This window comes from Trematomus bernacchii, unplaced genomic scaffold (genome assembly GCF_902827165.1).
Source record: "Trematomus bernacchii unplaced genomic scaffold, fTreBer1.1, whole genome shotgun sequence".
NCBI classification, from domain to species: Eukaryota; Metazoa; Chordata; class Actinopteri; order Perciformes; family Nototheniidae; genus Trematomus; species Trematomus bernacchii.
Genome location: NW_022987574.1, coordinates 627036 through 644788, shown reverse-complemented (window position 1 = coordinate 644788; position 17753 = coordinate 627036). Strand labels below are relative to the sequence as shown.

Genomic DNA, 17753 nt, shown 5'->3' with positions numbered 1-17753 from the left:
ATAAACATACTGTATCTCCCTATCTATACTGAACATCTGTGCGTCTGGAATTTTACTGATGTCAAAATATGATAGGCGCAGACATATATGCGTCATTTCAAGAGGTCATATTAAGCTCATTTTCAGGTTCATATTTTGTGCCTCTACTGTGACATGTCTCCATGCTTTAATGTTCAAAAAGCTCTTTATTTCTCTCATACTGCCTTTTCACCCTCTGTCTGAAACCAGAGCACAATCTGCTCTGATTGGTTAGCTGGCCGGCTCTGTTGTGTTAGGTCAAACACTTAGAGATGTCCCGTCTCTTAGCCTGTCATGTACAATGTGTCTGAGTGCTAGCCAATAGAAGTGTGATTGTTACGAGATAAACAAGCTCTTTTCTGATGCTATTTTATGCGTTCTGGCGATTTATTTACACGTCTCAATTCTTGAAATGTATGTATGTGATGTACAAATATTTACGCTCTGCCATATTTACTCTTCGGTCTGAGTCGCTCAGGGCTGACCACCACACTCACACACAGTTATTTAATGGACCTGCGTTTATTCCAAAAAGCCTACATGTTCTCCTTATAGCCATGGCCTACAGTACATTTACAATATTAACGCTGATTTCTCCTGGGAAGCATTTTGTCTTCATTTGGAAATGAGGTTGGACAGCATGACTTTGATATAGTCCTTAAACAATATATATTAATACATAAATAAAATATGATTCATCAAATGTATATAAAAGTACATTTGTCAAATACAAATTAAAAAAACTCCCCTTAACCCCCCTTTGTTTTGGCCATGTCACCACAGTTTATATATCAGGGGCCTTCAACCGGTTGATCATATTGTGCAGGAGCAGGAAATCGATCAGGAGGGAGTTTATATATTTGAACTGTATTTCAAATGTACCAGTTATATCTACTGCAAGTCATTTAAAATGCATTTAAGATATAAAATGCATGAAGTGTGAATCAGCAGTAAAAAAAAAAAATCTATGCAAGTCCTCTTGTGTCGGTATTGTAATGAGCGTATGTCAGTCTAAAGAGAGCACCAGATGACAAATGAGAAAGTGGCAGCTAATATGTGTAAGTGTGTGTGTGTGTGTGTGTGTGTGTGTGTGTGTGTATGTGTGTTGCGGCCACACTTAATCAAAGATTGATCGACGTACAGAACAAATCCGTCAGACGTGATGTCCGTGGCGTGTAGTGCGGGGAGGGGGTTCTGTATTGCATGTGGCTACATCCAATTAACTAACGCAATCAGCCATGTTGATGAATGGATTAGGTCATAATTGCTTCAGAGGTGGGATCCTTGATTGAATTATTCATGGTGGGCAAAGGCAAACGTATGTTCCACTAAGATTAGCTAAGTGTGTGTGTGTGTGTGTGCGCGTGTGTGTGTGTCAGGCTGGTGTTAATAATAAGTGAAGAAATAGTATGGAGAGGAAGGGACAGACATGATGGTTATTGTAACAGCCACTTACTGAGCTACTATGTGCAGGCTTATTCACACATTTATTGAAGAATAACTTTTGAGTAGCCAAATGTTGATATAATTATGACTTTAGATATGTTTTATGTTTTTGAGAATGTTACTGAGTATTATATCTCTTGGTGTTATTATCAGAATGTAATAATTCTAACCGCCTATATAAAAAAAAAAGATTGATACCAAATGTAATCTGGTTTAAAGGTTCTTTACGGTATGTGGGTTTGCCTCCAAATGGCTCAACATGACGATGGCTGAGCCGACAGCTAGCAGCTAACAGAGCTAACGGCACAAGCAGTGCTGACTCGCAGCTCACAGTGTGGACCTGTGGGGGGGGGACTGCGGGGTGGGTCTATTGTTCCAAAGTAGCTACATCAACAAAGCACAGAAAAAATCAGATTACAGTGCACAAAGAGAGAGAGAGTGAATTCCGATTCAACTCAGGCCGTCATTATTCTTTTACATAGCAAAAAGTTATTATTTCCTGAATGTTGTAAATAGACGGTTTAAAAACATTATATGTGTGCCAAGTCTGCTTTCACTGTGATATCATGTTGAAGGAGTTTCAAAAATGAGTAACAATGTCATTCCGCCCACTTGTGTTATTGTATCCCCACATCAGCATGGACGTGCTGATGACAGTTTTGATCTTTATATATTTCATGAAGTAAAAATAACTATTATCAATTGATCTAGGCTAGAGAAATCCATTTCTGGCTCACTTGATGTATAATTAAGTCATATTTGAACAACAAGTTGAGAGCAGCAGCAGTTTTCTCTCTTGAGAGTGGTTTTCACTTTGATGGAGCCATATACGGACTTATATTATTTAATAGTTATCCATTTATTTTAGTGTTGTTTTTTGTTTATAGTGAATGTTCCTTTTATTCTAGTGTAATTCAAGTTCATCGAATAAGTTGTTTTATGCTTTTGTTTGGTAGGCGTATGTTTTTTTACTATCAGGTGCATGCAAGCAAAAAGGCAAGAAAACGGTTGTACTTTATGATATGGAATCAAGAAAATAAAATCCCACAGAAATGACTTTTGCCCGTACCTTTATTAACCCATGCGTAACATTCGGTGGCACTTTGTTTTGATTTATATTTCTCTTTTATATTTTGTATGATTTTTGCCGCTTTACATGTATATTACACTTTCTGTAAAATCCTATTATCATGGGGAAAAAAAACACTCTGCAACAAACTTCTACATATGTATTTTTTTCAGTCAGACTCCCTGACTTCCCCTGTTTGGATCAAGCCTTCCATTTCCCTACCTTTCCAGTGTGTATACATGTGTCACGTGTAGCAATTTTTACATAAATTCAAAACTCTGGCTTTTCACACTGCCGAGAGCGATGAACATGCAAATCCATCAGCCACATTCATTATTCCCCACCTTGGCAGCTGGTGCACTCGCAGCTGTGGATGACGGGCAGGACCACGGGCTCGCTCTCTCCGCTCTCACACTGCAGGCTGAGGAAACGCACCGGGGTCTCAGGGTCCAGACGGTAACTGCAGCACTCACACACCGACTGGAGGTAGGGCTCCTGTAGAGAGGAGGGGGGGGGGAGAGAGGATGAAATGATGGAGAGAAGCAAGAGATCAAAGGAGAACCAGCGGGAAACAGAGATTAGAATATTATGAAGAGAGGGTGAAATAGGAGGGTGAGGAGGTTATGAGAGAATTTCAGAAGAAGCATTTAGAGAAGGAAGTACAAAATAATGTAGGAGATAGGTGAGGTGAACTAGTACTGGCTAGATTGGAGCAAGGCAGAGCAAGGAATCAAGGTGGAGGAATCAGACCTCTTTAGATTAAATTACAAAATGACACAGTGTGGAATACAGTATATAGTGTTGAGGACAATGGACCTCACAGGCAATAAATCAGACAATAGTTAAAAGCTCCACTTATACATTCTATTTTAACAAATCAAATTCAGGATATGAAAGGGGTCTGCTCACACTGATGAGACCACAGAATACGAGCTAATTTCTTTGAGCTAATGCGTTTCATTGTCCAGCATCTCTGCTCATAGCAATCTGAATTCAGACAGCTGTCTTAAAGGTGGGGTAGGTAAGTTTGAGAAACCGGCTCGAGATACACTTTTTGTTATATTCCATGGAATGCTCTTAACATCCCGATAGCAATGAATATCTTAAGTGCTTTGACAAAAAATCCATAAAAAAATGTCATCTGTGGAAGCCGTAATACTGTAAAAAGTACGACCAATCATTTTAGCCGGCCCAGCTAAAATAACTGGATGGCCTACCTGCCTGTCAGCCTTCCATCTGTGCACAAACTTATCTCGTGCCCTCATTGGTCATGTGCGCGTTCGTGTGTGTTGGAGGAGGGGCTCTATAAGGAAGTGGCAGATTTTCTCCGGTTGTGTATTTTCAAATTCTAGCGATCTCGAGCCGGTTTCTCAAACTTACCTACCCCACCTTTAAGTATACTATGCTCCAATAAGCCTATTTCGAACCCTCCTAGCAAAACAGCAGACAGACTTACTGTAGATGGTGACAAGCTGATTAACACAGTTCAGCAATTATCAGGGTCTTGTGTCTAAAGGTTGGTTTTGTTCGAATCAAACACCACCATATGAAGTTGTTATGACAAACGTGTTGGATGATTGCTGCTTTTGTTCACATCCAACAGACACCGTGGGCTTATCAGCGCCTTTTCATTAAAAGCATCTGTCTGCAAGCAGCAGGAAATAACTCACAGAGAACAGTGAGAATAAAGCAAACACCGACATTAAAGCTACTGGTCATAAAATGCTGCAATAAGCTGGAAGGTAATGAAATGTTTAATGGTGATAAGTGGAACTGCCTGGTCAGTTAATAGTTATTTGTAGGTTCATCAGTGTGTGCTAAATCCTTTTATATTGCTTATTTTAAAAACAAACGTATTGATTTCCTGCCAATTAAACCACTGCCGACACTGAAGTCCTTAAGGTAATCATAAAATATAGATATAAATATTAATAATAAATAATAACAATTGCCTCCCAAGTTAGTCAGAGATGTCAAATTGAATCAGCTAAACGGCAACAACAAAAAACACAACATTTGAAATTGGCTGATTTCGTAACTCCTGAAAAACAAAATCCCAGCCTTGGATGATAGAAGCTTTCTTCTTAGAAGTTGTTCTCATGTGTCCAATTAGTGCAGGCGCCGATCCAAGGAGGAGAGAGATTGTGCTAGCAGAGAATAATAGATAATAGGAGAAGGAGGTGGAGGGGTGAGGGAGTCCGGCGTAAGAAAAAAACAACTTCAATCTCTCCATAAAATAGTTATTAGTGCTTCACACACTTTGAAAAGTGCAGTGTGTGTGTCAGTTTCCCTGATCAGGGGGAAGACCTGCTGAAGGGCTTTTCTCTGCGCTGCCTAGTCACTGGTTACCATCCCCTTGTTGCCACAGTAACAGGAGGTAATGACACTTTTGGCTGAGCGCGTGTTTAATCAGACTGCCTCTATGTTTAACAGCGATGTATGGATGCCAAGGAAGAACAAAGTCTCCATGGTGATCAGATGATGAGCCTGCTATCTAACAAAGGAGACGAAAACAAGTGAAGGAAGAAGAGAAAGAAACTGGGGCATTTATTATTTATTTTTATTACCTGCCCTCGAGTCATCTGTGTGAAATATGTGTTAACTGCTGACAGAAGGCTAAATGATCAATACATTTTCCTTAGTCCACAGTTTTAGACTGATGGCTGTTCCCTGTGTTTACCTCTGAAGATATTACAGCAGGTGTGACCAGCAGCATGTGTTAGACTTCATTTTGATTTGAAAAAACACTTCTGAAACCTGATGCCTGGGCACATTTCAGGAGGGGAGCAGATGGACGATTTGGATGCCCAGAGATTTAAAGCAACATTTTTGATTATTAATTTGCATACTGTAAAAAATTAAATGATTGATGGCCTTGCTAGGATTTAAACTTTTTTTTGTACAGCTTTTCGGCTTTTTGTATCAGCATGTTTTAATTATTTAATCAATTTAGTCCTGCAGACATTCCAAAAGTAAATGCAGATTTTTCTCTGGCATTGCACTATATGATTACAATTTGCAAACAAAAATAACCAACAGCTTTTTCTCTTCTCGCTCTGGACCCTTGAAGTCTGTTTTGCTGCCTGTATTGATATGTATTGTGCTACCAGCTGTCACTCATGTCGAAGTCAATACTAGCCAGTGTTGCCTTCGAGTGTATTATCTTCTCTGTGTGTATATGTGTGTTCTCCGTACCTCCAGGATAACATCAGTCCTGGACAGACAGCGTCCCCTGCAGAAGCTGACCTCCACGTTGTCAAGCCGACAGTCTCCCTTAGTGATGTTCCTGACCTGCACGTAGCGACGACACTCTGGCACGGGCTCGTCTGAACAGAGAGGAGCAGGGAGAAGGGCCAAAAGAGGTTGGAGAGACCAAAGGGAAACAGAGGAGGAGGAGATTATGAGGAGCCGTGATTGGGCATGAAAAAAAAGGAAGAAGAGGACAAAGAGCCAGAGCCAGAGAGTTCACGGTGACATTGCATGTGACATTTTCCTCCACTGAGAGAGCGATTAAAGCCCCAATGAGAGTTAAGCACTGAAATCTCTCACTAATTGGGCACTGTAGCACTTGGTTTTTTAGCCTCCTATAAAATGAACTAGAGAATATTCAAATCGTATGAAGTGGTTTTGAAGTGATGACATGGAATAAAGGTAGCTACTGTGAGTGTTTGTTTGACATTTGCATGTTTCATAACCGAGCAGCAATCTCTGTGTCTGTAAAGTAAAGCCAATGCAAAATGAACTACTTTTCACTCAGTTTATTACCTCAGTAAACATGTTCCAAATGAGCTTCTGGTCTCAATCACTTGTTATAAATCTTTGTCACTGAAGCATGTTTATTTTCATAATTATTGACCCATTTAGAGTAAAAATAGATCAGAAATAGGGATGAGCTTTTGGGCGTGGCTACATTGTAGAAGACAAAATGTTACCTGGTTATAAAAAACAAGATGGCGATGCCCTTAAAAACCAAGTTGGAGAATATGCCAAGATTCAACAACATTCTCAAACCAATTTACAGTTTGATGCCATGTATGATTTCCACTTCTTATATTCAGTCTATGTTTACAACAATTAATGTTTCAACTGTTCCATGTGTCTTTCTTTACCACAGATGAACACACATTACTCCTTATGGTAATATGGTCACAGTGTAAGGTGATTCATGGATTGTGAGATGTGTTTTACTGCATGTCTGTTGTACTAACCTGGAAACTGCTTTCTACACACTGGACAGCAGCTGCCTGGCTCCTCCACCTTCACCTCCCCCTAAAGAGAGATAATGATGAACACAAAAATGTAAAAATATTCTCCTGTGCGCTATCAACACACACAGTAATAATTGGGCATTACAACTTCAGCTCACATTTTATAAACAGTAAATATTGTTCAAAGGACAACAACCAATTCTACGTTTGTTAAGAATCAGTGGGCCCAGTACTGTACCCCTCTGACTGAAATTTGACATGAACATGGTTAGATGAAACGTTATTGAAATGTATCCCGTAAAAATGGTGGATGGGTCATCCAATAATTTTACATACAATGCAAAAAACACAAAAACAACGTTCATGGTAATCCATCAAATAGTTAAAGGGGACCTATCATGCAAAATTCACCTTTGTACGTCTTTTATACATGAATATGTGTCCCCGGTGTTCCAGGGAACTCACCAAGAGTCAGAAAACACAACCCTCTCTCTTTTCCTCCATACCCAAATCTCTAAAAACGGGGATGCAACGGATCTGATACAGACTGATACAGATTTGAACACTTTACTGACGTCAGGACGGTGGCGCTACGGCTATTGGGCCAACTCCACCAATCAGGAGGAGACAGCCACGGCCATTGCCGTTCGAAAGTGCTGGAGACGCTGTAGTACATATGCCAGGCCTGTAGGTGGTGCTGTTCTCACAGAATCAGCCCTTGCAAAAACAGGGCTAAAGAAGTGCAAATTGAGCGAAATGAGGCATGGCTAAAATGCATGATCTGTTTGGTATTTTGAAAAAAAAAAAGTATAAATATGCCTTATATAGGTATGGTCCTACACTATATTATTATAATATAGCATGATAGGTCCACTTTAAGTTAAGAATATCATCAGCCCGTATCATCACCCGCACCAAATCCTCTGACCACATCCGCCCCATCCTCATCCAACTGCAATGACTCCGTGTTCAATCCCGGATCAACTACAAAAACCTCCTGCTTCCCTACAAAGCCCCCCACAACCTGGCCCCCACCTATCTGGCTGACCTACACCCCCTCTCGCTCCCTCCTTTCTTCCTCTGCTGGCCAGCTAACCGGCCTCAACCCACGCCTCGTCACCATGGGTGCTCGGGCTTTTAGCTGCACTGCTCCCAGACTCTGGCACTCTCCCCCCCCACACATCCGACAGTCTGACACCACCAATAAATCCCACCTAAAAACCCTACTCACTGTAGTGCTCACCATCCTCTGTGTGCCCTGAAAAACCTGTCCCTATCATTTGTGTCTATTTTGATTGTCTCCTCCATGATTGCCTGTTTGTGTTTTAATCATGTTCTGTCGCTTTTGACCTCTTAAGAGTATTTTCTAAACTGTACAGTGTCCTTGGGTGCTGTGAAAGGTGCATACAAATAAAATGTATTATTAGGGTCTGAGACCATAGGTCGGCGAAGACCCTATTGAAATCGGTCGCGCAGCGACCGATAAACCTGCTAAAAACACCCAAAAACAGGGAAAACGACCGGCAAAAGCACAGAAAAGGTTCGGAAATAGTGACGGCAGATAGTCCGCGCGAGCCCAGTCACGTGGGCTTCGCCCACGTGATTGCAACTCGCATAATTAATATCGTTACAATCAATTTAGTCGCTCGCGAAGCGAGCGATAACCATGCAAAACCCACTAAAAACAGGGAAAAAGACGGGTAAAAGCCCATTAAAAGTGGCCTAAATCATGACAGTAGGTAGCCCAACGGCCTACAGTGACGTGGGCGTAGCTACATATGTGAAAACTCACCATATTTTGCACGCGCGTCAGAAGTGGTGCAACTTGAGATGTGTAATTGGTCCCGGAACTTTACGTCAAAAATTGCGTAGGCCACGCCCACTTCCGTTTTTAACGTTAACTCCCCCTACTTTAACTTTCACGTAAACGAACGAAACTCGCTACGCATATCTAGGGTGCGGAGACTAACAAAAAAGCCTCTTGGAGGGGCATAAAATAACGTACAGGAAGTTGGCCATTTTGAATTTGGCGTCGAAAAAGGCGTCAAAAAACGCGATTTATCGCTCGATGCTAGGCCCATCAAACGCCATGGAATACGATGATGTCATCACTCAAACTGACATGCTCAGAACGCCACCAAACTTCACAATGTTGTCTTAAGTCAATGGAAAATGGTCCAATCTACACCAGACTTCAGATGACAGTTAATGGTCCGGCCCTCAACAGCTCTACGTGAAATCTGAGATCTCACCGTATGCCGTTTCCATGGCAACGAATCACTCGCCATAAAACACGATGTTGTCTTACGTCAATGGAAAATTTTCCAAACGGCACCAGACTTCAGATGACAGTTAATGGTCCGGCCCTCAACAGCTCTACGTGAAATCTGAGATCTCACCGTATGCCGTTTCCATGGCAACGCATCCCACGCCGTAAAACACGATGTTGTCTTAATTCAATGGAAAAGCTTCCAAACGGCACCAGACTTCAGATGACAGTTAATGGTCCGGCCCTCAACAGCTCTACGTGAAATCTGAGATCTCACCGTATGCCGTTTCCATGGCAACGCATCACTCGCCATAAAACACGATGTTGTCTTAAATCAATGGAAAATGTTCCAAACTGCACCAGACTTCAGATGACAGTTAATGGTCCGGCCCTCAACAGCTCGAGACACCTACACACACACCTCGACGTGCGGACAACAGCCTGCGGAGCGTCGAAGACCCGCTCAACGCTGCTTGCAGCTTTAATTATTATTATTATTGGAATGATCATTTAATATTGTTTTATTATGTTATCCTGATGTTGCATCTTCATAACAAGGGAAGATGCTGGCATCTCTAAAATACAAGATCTCCATAGGTGGGAATCCTTAATTTATTTTGCAATTCAGGACAACTAAGAAGTGGAATTAGGAGTTACATTCACTAATATGTGAGAGTGGTTTGTGCATGTCATATCACTTGGTAAAGGATAAACTTGAAATATTTTCTTGAAAAATGTTTGTTATCAGCAATGAGTACTGCTAGTTTCAATTCAGAGAGTAACACCCAGGATGAACAAGAACATGGTTGAGATACAGCGCAGAGATAGCAAAAGGACCAGAAAAAAAAGGCAAAGAGTGAGATATAAAGACCAAAAATAGCAAGAGAGTAGCACAAAGTCACAGAGAGAAGGAGCTAAGTCACTGAGAAAGAAAGATCCAGCAGGTTGTCCCGTTTTGTCCCTGTCTTTGAATAGCTACAGTTAGGATCCAATCACTGACAGAATGCTTCAGCACCCCCACCAACACAAAAAACATTGACATTTTAAGCAGATATAAAACGTCTCATTCTTCCCATGCTCCTTCTAACTATTCACCCTGAGGTCTTCTCCTCTAAATCTGCACTGCCGCCATTCCCTCAGGGAGAGAGAGCCTTCACACAGGGTGGAGGTCACAAAGCGGACCCTTTTAAGTCCTTAAAGTTAGAAGAGTGTGTGTGTGTGTGTAAGTGTCTGATGTGGCGAGGGGTTAAAATGGTGTGAAATGTCGATTCCTGGCTAAGGAAAGGGCACTTGGCATTTAAAGTAAATGTAGTGAAATGTGTCTTCAGCAGGCTGTGAAATACAAATCAAGGCTTTTTTTATTGTGTCTGGAACACTGTGAGAGCAGTCTGTGTCCTGCTAGCTTTTATCACCCGATATGATAACAGAACCTTTAAAGCAACACCATGAAAAAGGGCCTTCGGGCAGAGCGGAGGCATGTTGAGATTGAATTTGAAAAAAAACTATTGTGCTCAACTGTAAGCTATGAGTCATAAACAACTGAGTTCACTGCCAGTAACCAATTATCAACCTGTCAGTGGAGGGAACAGTGCGCATTAAATGACCTTTTTTACATTAGTCGGGATAAGAAGCGCTTTCACTGAGGCATAACTTAGTGCAGCCACGGGAGGCGAGGGATTTGAAAATGCAAGAAATAATAAGAGTTCCTCCAGAGACAGAAGGCGCCGCCGCTGAAACCGTGTGCAGCAAAGGTGTAACAATCAGCAGACTGTCTACACTGCGGAGCTCACTGTAAAATCAACCTCTCTTTTAAAGTTCTGGGTGTCAGCAGAATTTATTTTCGCCCCAGCCTTTATACAGCCCTGGTGGGCTACACATATAAATTCAGGTTATTGCGCCGGAGAGGAGACAGTTCACTTTTGTACCGTGACTTTTCTCGACTCAATTACCATGGAGACAAGAGCTTATATTAATGAAGTATGCTGATTGGTGGGTAACCTTCTATTTAAAGGATTAGTTTACCTGAATGTACATAAGGTTTAAGAAGGAGGATCATGAAAGAAGATGCAGATACAACTGCATTTTGTAGTCCTTTAAAGAGAGTTAGAACTACTACAGAATACCACTTGCATCTGTTAGACAGAGGGGGGAAATTAGGCATTTTTGTTAATGAGAAATGGTTTCCATCTTCTCTCCATGTTGGCTGGCTCTAACACTGTGCAGCAGATTTAGTTTAGATCATTTTTAGATCTCTAGATCAGTATAGATACTATATTTAGATTAGAGCAACATAATTCATTCTGGCGACCCCAATTTATCCTCAAGTGCCATCATTTAGTCGAAATGTTTATTTGTTGATACTTAGGCTTATGGTAGGATACCTGCAAACCAATCTCATTCCCATTAAGCTCTATTTACAAGTTAAGTTACAACTAGATTTTTTTAGCATGCTCAATTACGATGCTAACAGACAAGGTGAAAATGACAAACATTATGTGTGTAAAACATCAGCATGTTAGCATTGTCATTGTGATAGCATTTAGCTCAAAGCGCTGGTGTCCCTCAGTATAGCCTCACAGAGCTGCTAATCGTCCTAATTACCCTTTAAATATGGCATAGCACTGCAGCGGAGGAACAAAGGGAGTCGAAGCATTGCAAAGGGACTTTAGGAAGAGAATAACGTAATCCCACAGAGAGCAGCCTCAGTGGGACGCCAACAACAAACAATGTTCAGATTAACATTGTCATACCCTTCTCCTCTATTTCTATCCGCAGGATAGACTGTGTATTTATGTGTTGCAAAATGTTTCCCCAGTGTCAAAATGCATAATTATTTTAAACAGAGATAAATGATTCTTCATCTGCCTGTGGTTTTTCAGAGTGCCTACGTATTAAACTACTCAGCTCACCTTTTACTGCGAGATAAACAGCTCATAGGTGGGTGTGTATGATTGAACATTATCAGATGCAAAAACATATTTTTGTGATGTCACTAGCTATACAAGCATTCACCTGTACCTAAAATCCTCATGAATGACAATCCAGTTATCAAACCATATGAAAAAAACAAATAGCTGAAAATGTCAAATCTAGAGAAGATTCTATACATATATATATAATACTTGCACATCTGACCTAAAATGTGATCTTTAACCAAAATATGCTTTACATATCATACTGTACATGGTGCCTTCATTTTGCAACCTTTATTTTTGGTATGGGGATGCAACCCAATTATCCTTAACAAAGGAAGAGGTTTCAGTTTTTATGGGAGGTTATGGGGATGGTTAAGGAAAAGTGCAGACTTGTGGGAGGACTGGACAGTCATGTATTGATCTACGCCAGCGACCTGCAGAAAACATCCCACACATTCTTGAGAGAGCAGATAATTATCTCCCTGACTGGGGAGTCATTTAGATGTTTCTGACCAACAGAGTGTGAACTGTAAAAACACGGGATAGGAGGCAAAGATGAGTTTTTCTGGGAGACTGACTGTGCCTCTGTAATCAAACCTTTATTTCTCTTTACCTGTATTTGGATTCAGTAGATGCACACACTCCTGCAGAAAAGCAATTCACTTGGAGAACAAATGCAGCTCGAAGCTACACACCTTGCTCAAAACCTAAGGAAAATGGTCTGGAGTATATTTGGTGCAGGTGTCCAGTTGCTTGTAAAAGTTTAATTTTGTAGGTTTTATAGTGTAGGCAAATATAAGGTTGGATAGGATATTAAAACTTTGAACCGGACTATGATTACATGATTATTTAATTACTGTTAAGATTATTATTATAAATACAGCTGTTGGCACAATTCAGTGCTCCTAACCTTGCAGACAGGATGCCCAAAAGGGGTTGCAAAATGGGTTTAAGGACAATACAAATTATAATCCCTCTAATCCTTGGCTTTTATTATAATAATTACTGAATAAAAATGATCCAATTTAATAATAGGAATAAAGGGAAACCACACTTTAAATGAACTCCCCAACTGCAAAAAAAAGTTATAGACATCCATTTTATAATACTGGGAAAGTAAAAAAAACCTATATGTGACCTGCTCCATCGAAATCAGTCGCATTGACCCGAAGACACATTTTGAGTTGTATACACTGTTGGAAAGAGGAGATTCCTAGCTTTCTAATGATATCAGGATTGTTTTTGTACTCCAAATATTAAGCAAAATATGTCACATTATATAATGACTGTCACGAGTCATCATTTTGAGAAAAAGGCCTTCAAAGTTTCCTCTTCTCTGGAATCCATCGATCTGATTGATTATTAGCGGAGCAAATGATCAAAATACTACGGAGGGAAGATATTTTTGTTTGGATTACTGATCTGGGGGAAGCTCGCGAGTGTGTGTGTGTGTATACGTGTATTTACCTGAGTTTAATATTCTGAAAGCCAAGACTTTGTTTAATTGAAATCGGATGAAAACAAACTGTAACGGACCCTGCCGTGTTATCTATGATTACTATACGCCTTACATTCATAATTTCAGCCAAGACTTTGTTTATTTAAAATCAAACAAAACACCCGAACCCCGAAAAACTATTTTTTTACGCAAATCCACGTTCATTTTGAAATGAGCCGTTGCGACTTCCGAATGATTTCGATAGAGCGGGTCACATATACAGATGGAGCATCTTATTTCAGACTCCAGCTTACTGCTTCCTGCCTACTACCTGCCAGTTACCTGCCTAAGACCTGCCAAAGACCAGTATCTGGGAATGTTAAGCCCTCCCACTATTTTCCAAGAGAGCGTGGCCAGATTTTCAATTTCAGGATTTAACCAGGAGATGGCGCTTCCTTCACAAAAACAGGAAGACAACTTTTCATGGACTTTCAGTTTTGTTTAGAAGAGCATTTGAACACATCAATATTTTAGATCAAATGAAGTATATCTAATCTTGTAATTCAATAATATATAGTCTTTATATATTAAATAACTATGGCCAAACTAAGACTTAGTTTTTCACAAGAGAAAATGCAGATATTATATAAAAAACTAAAGTTAAAATCTTGTTTTTAATGCCCCAAGAGCAATAAAAACACTTGGTAAAAAAATCCTGAGTGAGGCTTTCATAAATTGCATTTAGCTGACGCTTTTATCCAAAGCGACTTACTATTTAATAAATGATAAATGATTATTCATAACAAATATGAGTGATGTGTGATTATTATTCATGCTATATACTGATATAGGGCTAAGTAAGCAATCAATCCTGCAAATTAACCCTTAGTTGTTCAATATATTTATTCAGACAATGTAAGTAGAAATACAGAAATTCTGCTCCCACCTAAGGCCAACGTTGCAATATTACAACATTTCCCTAAAAACTTACCAAAGCATAAACATTTTTAAAACTCTTTCATTTCTGCTCCAGAGGCCAGGGGTTAAATTGGGATTTGATATGTGGGGGGGCTCTGTTAGAAGGTGCGACGGGGGGGGGGGGGGGGGGGGGGGAGAGAGTTAGACGCTCGTGAATTGTCAACGGGGGGGGGGGGGGGGGATGTTGTCGGCCGTAAGCGAACCGGGCCGTTGGCGTCCGGCCGTTCTGTGATTCTCCAGAACTCACAGCTGGCCTATGAATAAGTCCCGACTCTCCCGACGGCCAATCCGTGCCTCCCCTGACTGCACGTTGCTGACACACACCGCTGCAAACTCTCTGCACGGAGGAGCCGCGGAGGAAGAGACACACGTTCACTAAGCCGAAAAAACTATATCCGGTCACAGTGATCTGCTATTTTAAAGTAAATTCAACACATATCGACCCTAAATATAGCATATATTAAGAACGAGAAAGTGTTAACATCGTTTTTTGTAAACATATGACAAATGTGCGAGGGTGATGACATCAGAGCATCGTCCTATGGGCTTAGCCCCGGACAGGTACAACAGGTATTCACTCAGAGGGCGGTAGGTACTAAATGCCACCCATTTACATGTAGGCAAACAAAGTCAAAAATCAACATACAGTAGGGGGGTGGGGGATGGTGAACGGTATGTGGGTATGTGGGACACTGAAAAGTCTATGTTAAAAAGCCTCAGTCACCTTAATTCATGTAATAAAAACATCTCAGGTCAGTAACACTGGTGATGTTTTATAATATAAGATTAGGATTTCTTGTAGATTATTTTGTTAAATAAAAACATGGTGATGTTTTATAATATAAGATTAGGATTTATTGTAGATTAATTTGTTAAATAAAAACATGGTGATGTTTTATAATATAAGATTAGGATTTCTTGTAGATTATTTTGTTAAATAAAAACATGGTGATGTTTTATAATATAAGATTAGGATTTATTGTAGATTAATTTGTTAAATAAAAACATGGTGATGTTTTATAATATAAGATTAGGATTTCTTGTAGATTATTTTGTTAAATAAAAACATGGTGATGTTTTGTAAATGTATGATCCTATCTGAAAAAATATTAATACTCCTAAAATAAATGGTAGACATATCAAATTGTTTCCTCTTTGTATGTTTTATTATTTTCTCATCTGTGATGGATAAAGAAAGTAATCCAAAAGTAATCTAAAAGTAATCTGATTACGTTACTTTTTTAAGACACGTAACTGTAACTGTATTCGGATTACTTTCAGAGCCATGTATTCAGTAATCAGTAACTGATTACATTTACAAAGTAACCCTCCCAACCCTGTTCATATCGCAATATATTCCAGAAGTCTGAAATGCAAAATGTTAGCAATTAAAATGTTTAATGTTTAATAGCATTATTTAGTCTAAAACATACCGTCAGTTTAAAAGCTGTTTTATTGTGAAAAACCCGGACGTTCTCATAAAATCTCAATGCCAAGCTTTTATTCTGAAAATCCTTCATATCCGGTTAGTTTTTTGCCGGTCAACGTGTGTGAAAGTTTAAATCTTCCTTATTGAGCTTTAAAACAAATGAATAACGACTATATATAATAATAAAATAAACACCGGCTGTTGTTATGCCTGCTGTAACGTTAAATTACTCCGTTCTCCGCTTGTAATTATGCCGTTACAAGCTTCATAGTTGTATTTATCATCTCAGACATTGGAAAAGTCTATGTTAAAAAGCCTCAGTCACCTTAATTCATGTAATAAAAACATCTCAGGTCAGTAACACTGAAAGCTAAATGTGCAATACCATGTTCAGCTATGTTACTATTTATAATGTTATTGTTGTTACAACAGAAGATGTTTTTCTTTATATTGAAGTTAAATGCATCAATCTGGTGCACTTTGAGGTCAAAATTAAGAGATTTATGGATACCGCTGGAAAAAGCTGCAGTACATATGCCGAGCCTGTACGTAGCGCTGTAACTTCCTCCACAAAAGCAGCCTTCTGTTTATTCAACGTGGTGGGGGCCGAGGGAACCGGGTAGAGTTTTTCGCCGGTCAACGTGTGTGAAAGTTTAAATCTTCCTTATTGAGCTTTAAAACAAATGAATAACAACTATATATAATAATAAAATAAACACCGGCTGTTGTTATGCCTGCTGTAACGTTAAATTACTCCGTTCTCCGCTTAAGTAATTATGCCGTTACAAGCTTCATAGTTGTATTTATCATATAAATTTGCCGAAACAAGTTTAATATTCTGAAAGCCAAGACTTTGTTTATTTGAAATCAGATGAAAACAAACTGTAACGGACCCTGCCGTGTTATCTATGATTACTATGCCTTACTGTACATTCATAATTTCAGCTGGAGGGAGGTGGGCGGCGCTGCGGAGGAGCAGATTGCGAGTGAGAGGTGCCTGTCATCTTCCCTTTACAACAGGGGTAGCCAACACGGTGCCCGCGGGCACTTGGTCGCCCGCAGGGGCAACGTGAGTCGCCCGCAGGGGCAACGTGAGTCGCCCGCGGGGCATGTTCTAAAAATAGCTCGCCAAGCAAATCCAAAATGTATAAAATACACAAAACAAAAAAGGAAATGTAATTAAAAGAATCTACCCTATGCATAAACGAAACCTAAATCATAGCGAACTCTATCTACTTACTACAACTCTATATCTATCTAACACCCCTCCTCCCCCCACCCCCACAATGAATATCGACCAATCACGTTCTTGCTTGATTTGCGGGACCAGCGTTGCAGTCTGGAAGAAAAGCAATGTGGCACCTCAGTCCCTGCTGATTTTCCTTCTGGCAGAATCTACACAACACATCAGCCCCATTGAACAGCCTATCATGCCAGCCTATACAACACATGAGGGGCAGAGTTTTACTCTGTGTGTGTTGCAACTTGCATATACATTTATTGCACTTGACGCACACACACGCATGGCGTAATTTCCACCTGGGGACAGGGCGGAAATGTCCCCCGCTCTTTTCGAAATTTGTTTGTGTCCTCCCACTTTACAAATATGTTTATTATTATTTTTTAACGCAAGCCGTCATCGCCACTGAGGAGCATACAGCCTCTGTGAGCGAGCGAGACAGAGGGAGAGAGAGAGAGAGAAAGAGCGAGCGAGAGAGCTAGGGAGGGAGAGAGGGGGGGGGAGAGCGAGAGAGCTAGGGAGGGAGGGAGAGAGAGCTAGGGAGAGCACACCTTTATCTATTTAATATAGATAAAGTCAGAAATCATTCCAATGTGTATAGGACAGTAAAAAAAACAAAAAACAGTTTGAAAGGGGAGTGATTAGTAAAATAAGCATAAATAAAAAGAAAGAATGCTAACTAGGTAACATAAGATAAGAATAATCAAGTTTAAATGATTTGTTATTGCTTGTGGTCATATTCT

At 40.1% G+C, this 17753-nt stretch overlaps 1 protein-coding gene across 1 annotated transcript in view; it reads right to left on the bottom strand.

The window, feature by feature from the left end:
- Positions 1–17753, bottom strand: part of scospondin (subcommissural organ spondin) — a 98855-nt gene that overhangs the window by 771 nt on the left and 80331 nt on the right. The window contains 3 exon segments of the mRNA XM_034126771.1: positions 2878–3028; positions 5729–5859; positions 6742–6802. Of these exon segments, the coding sequence (XP_033982662.1) occupies positions 2878–3028; positions 5729–5859; positions 6742–6802 (343 nt within the window).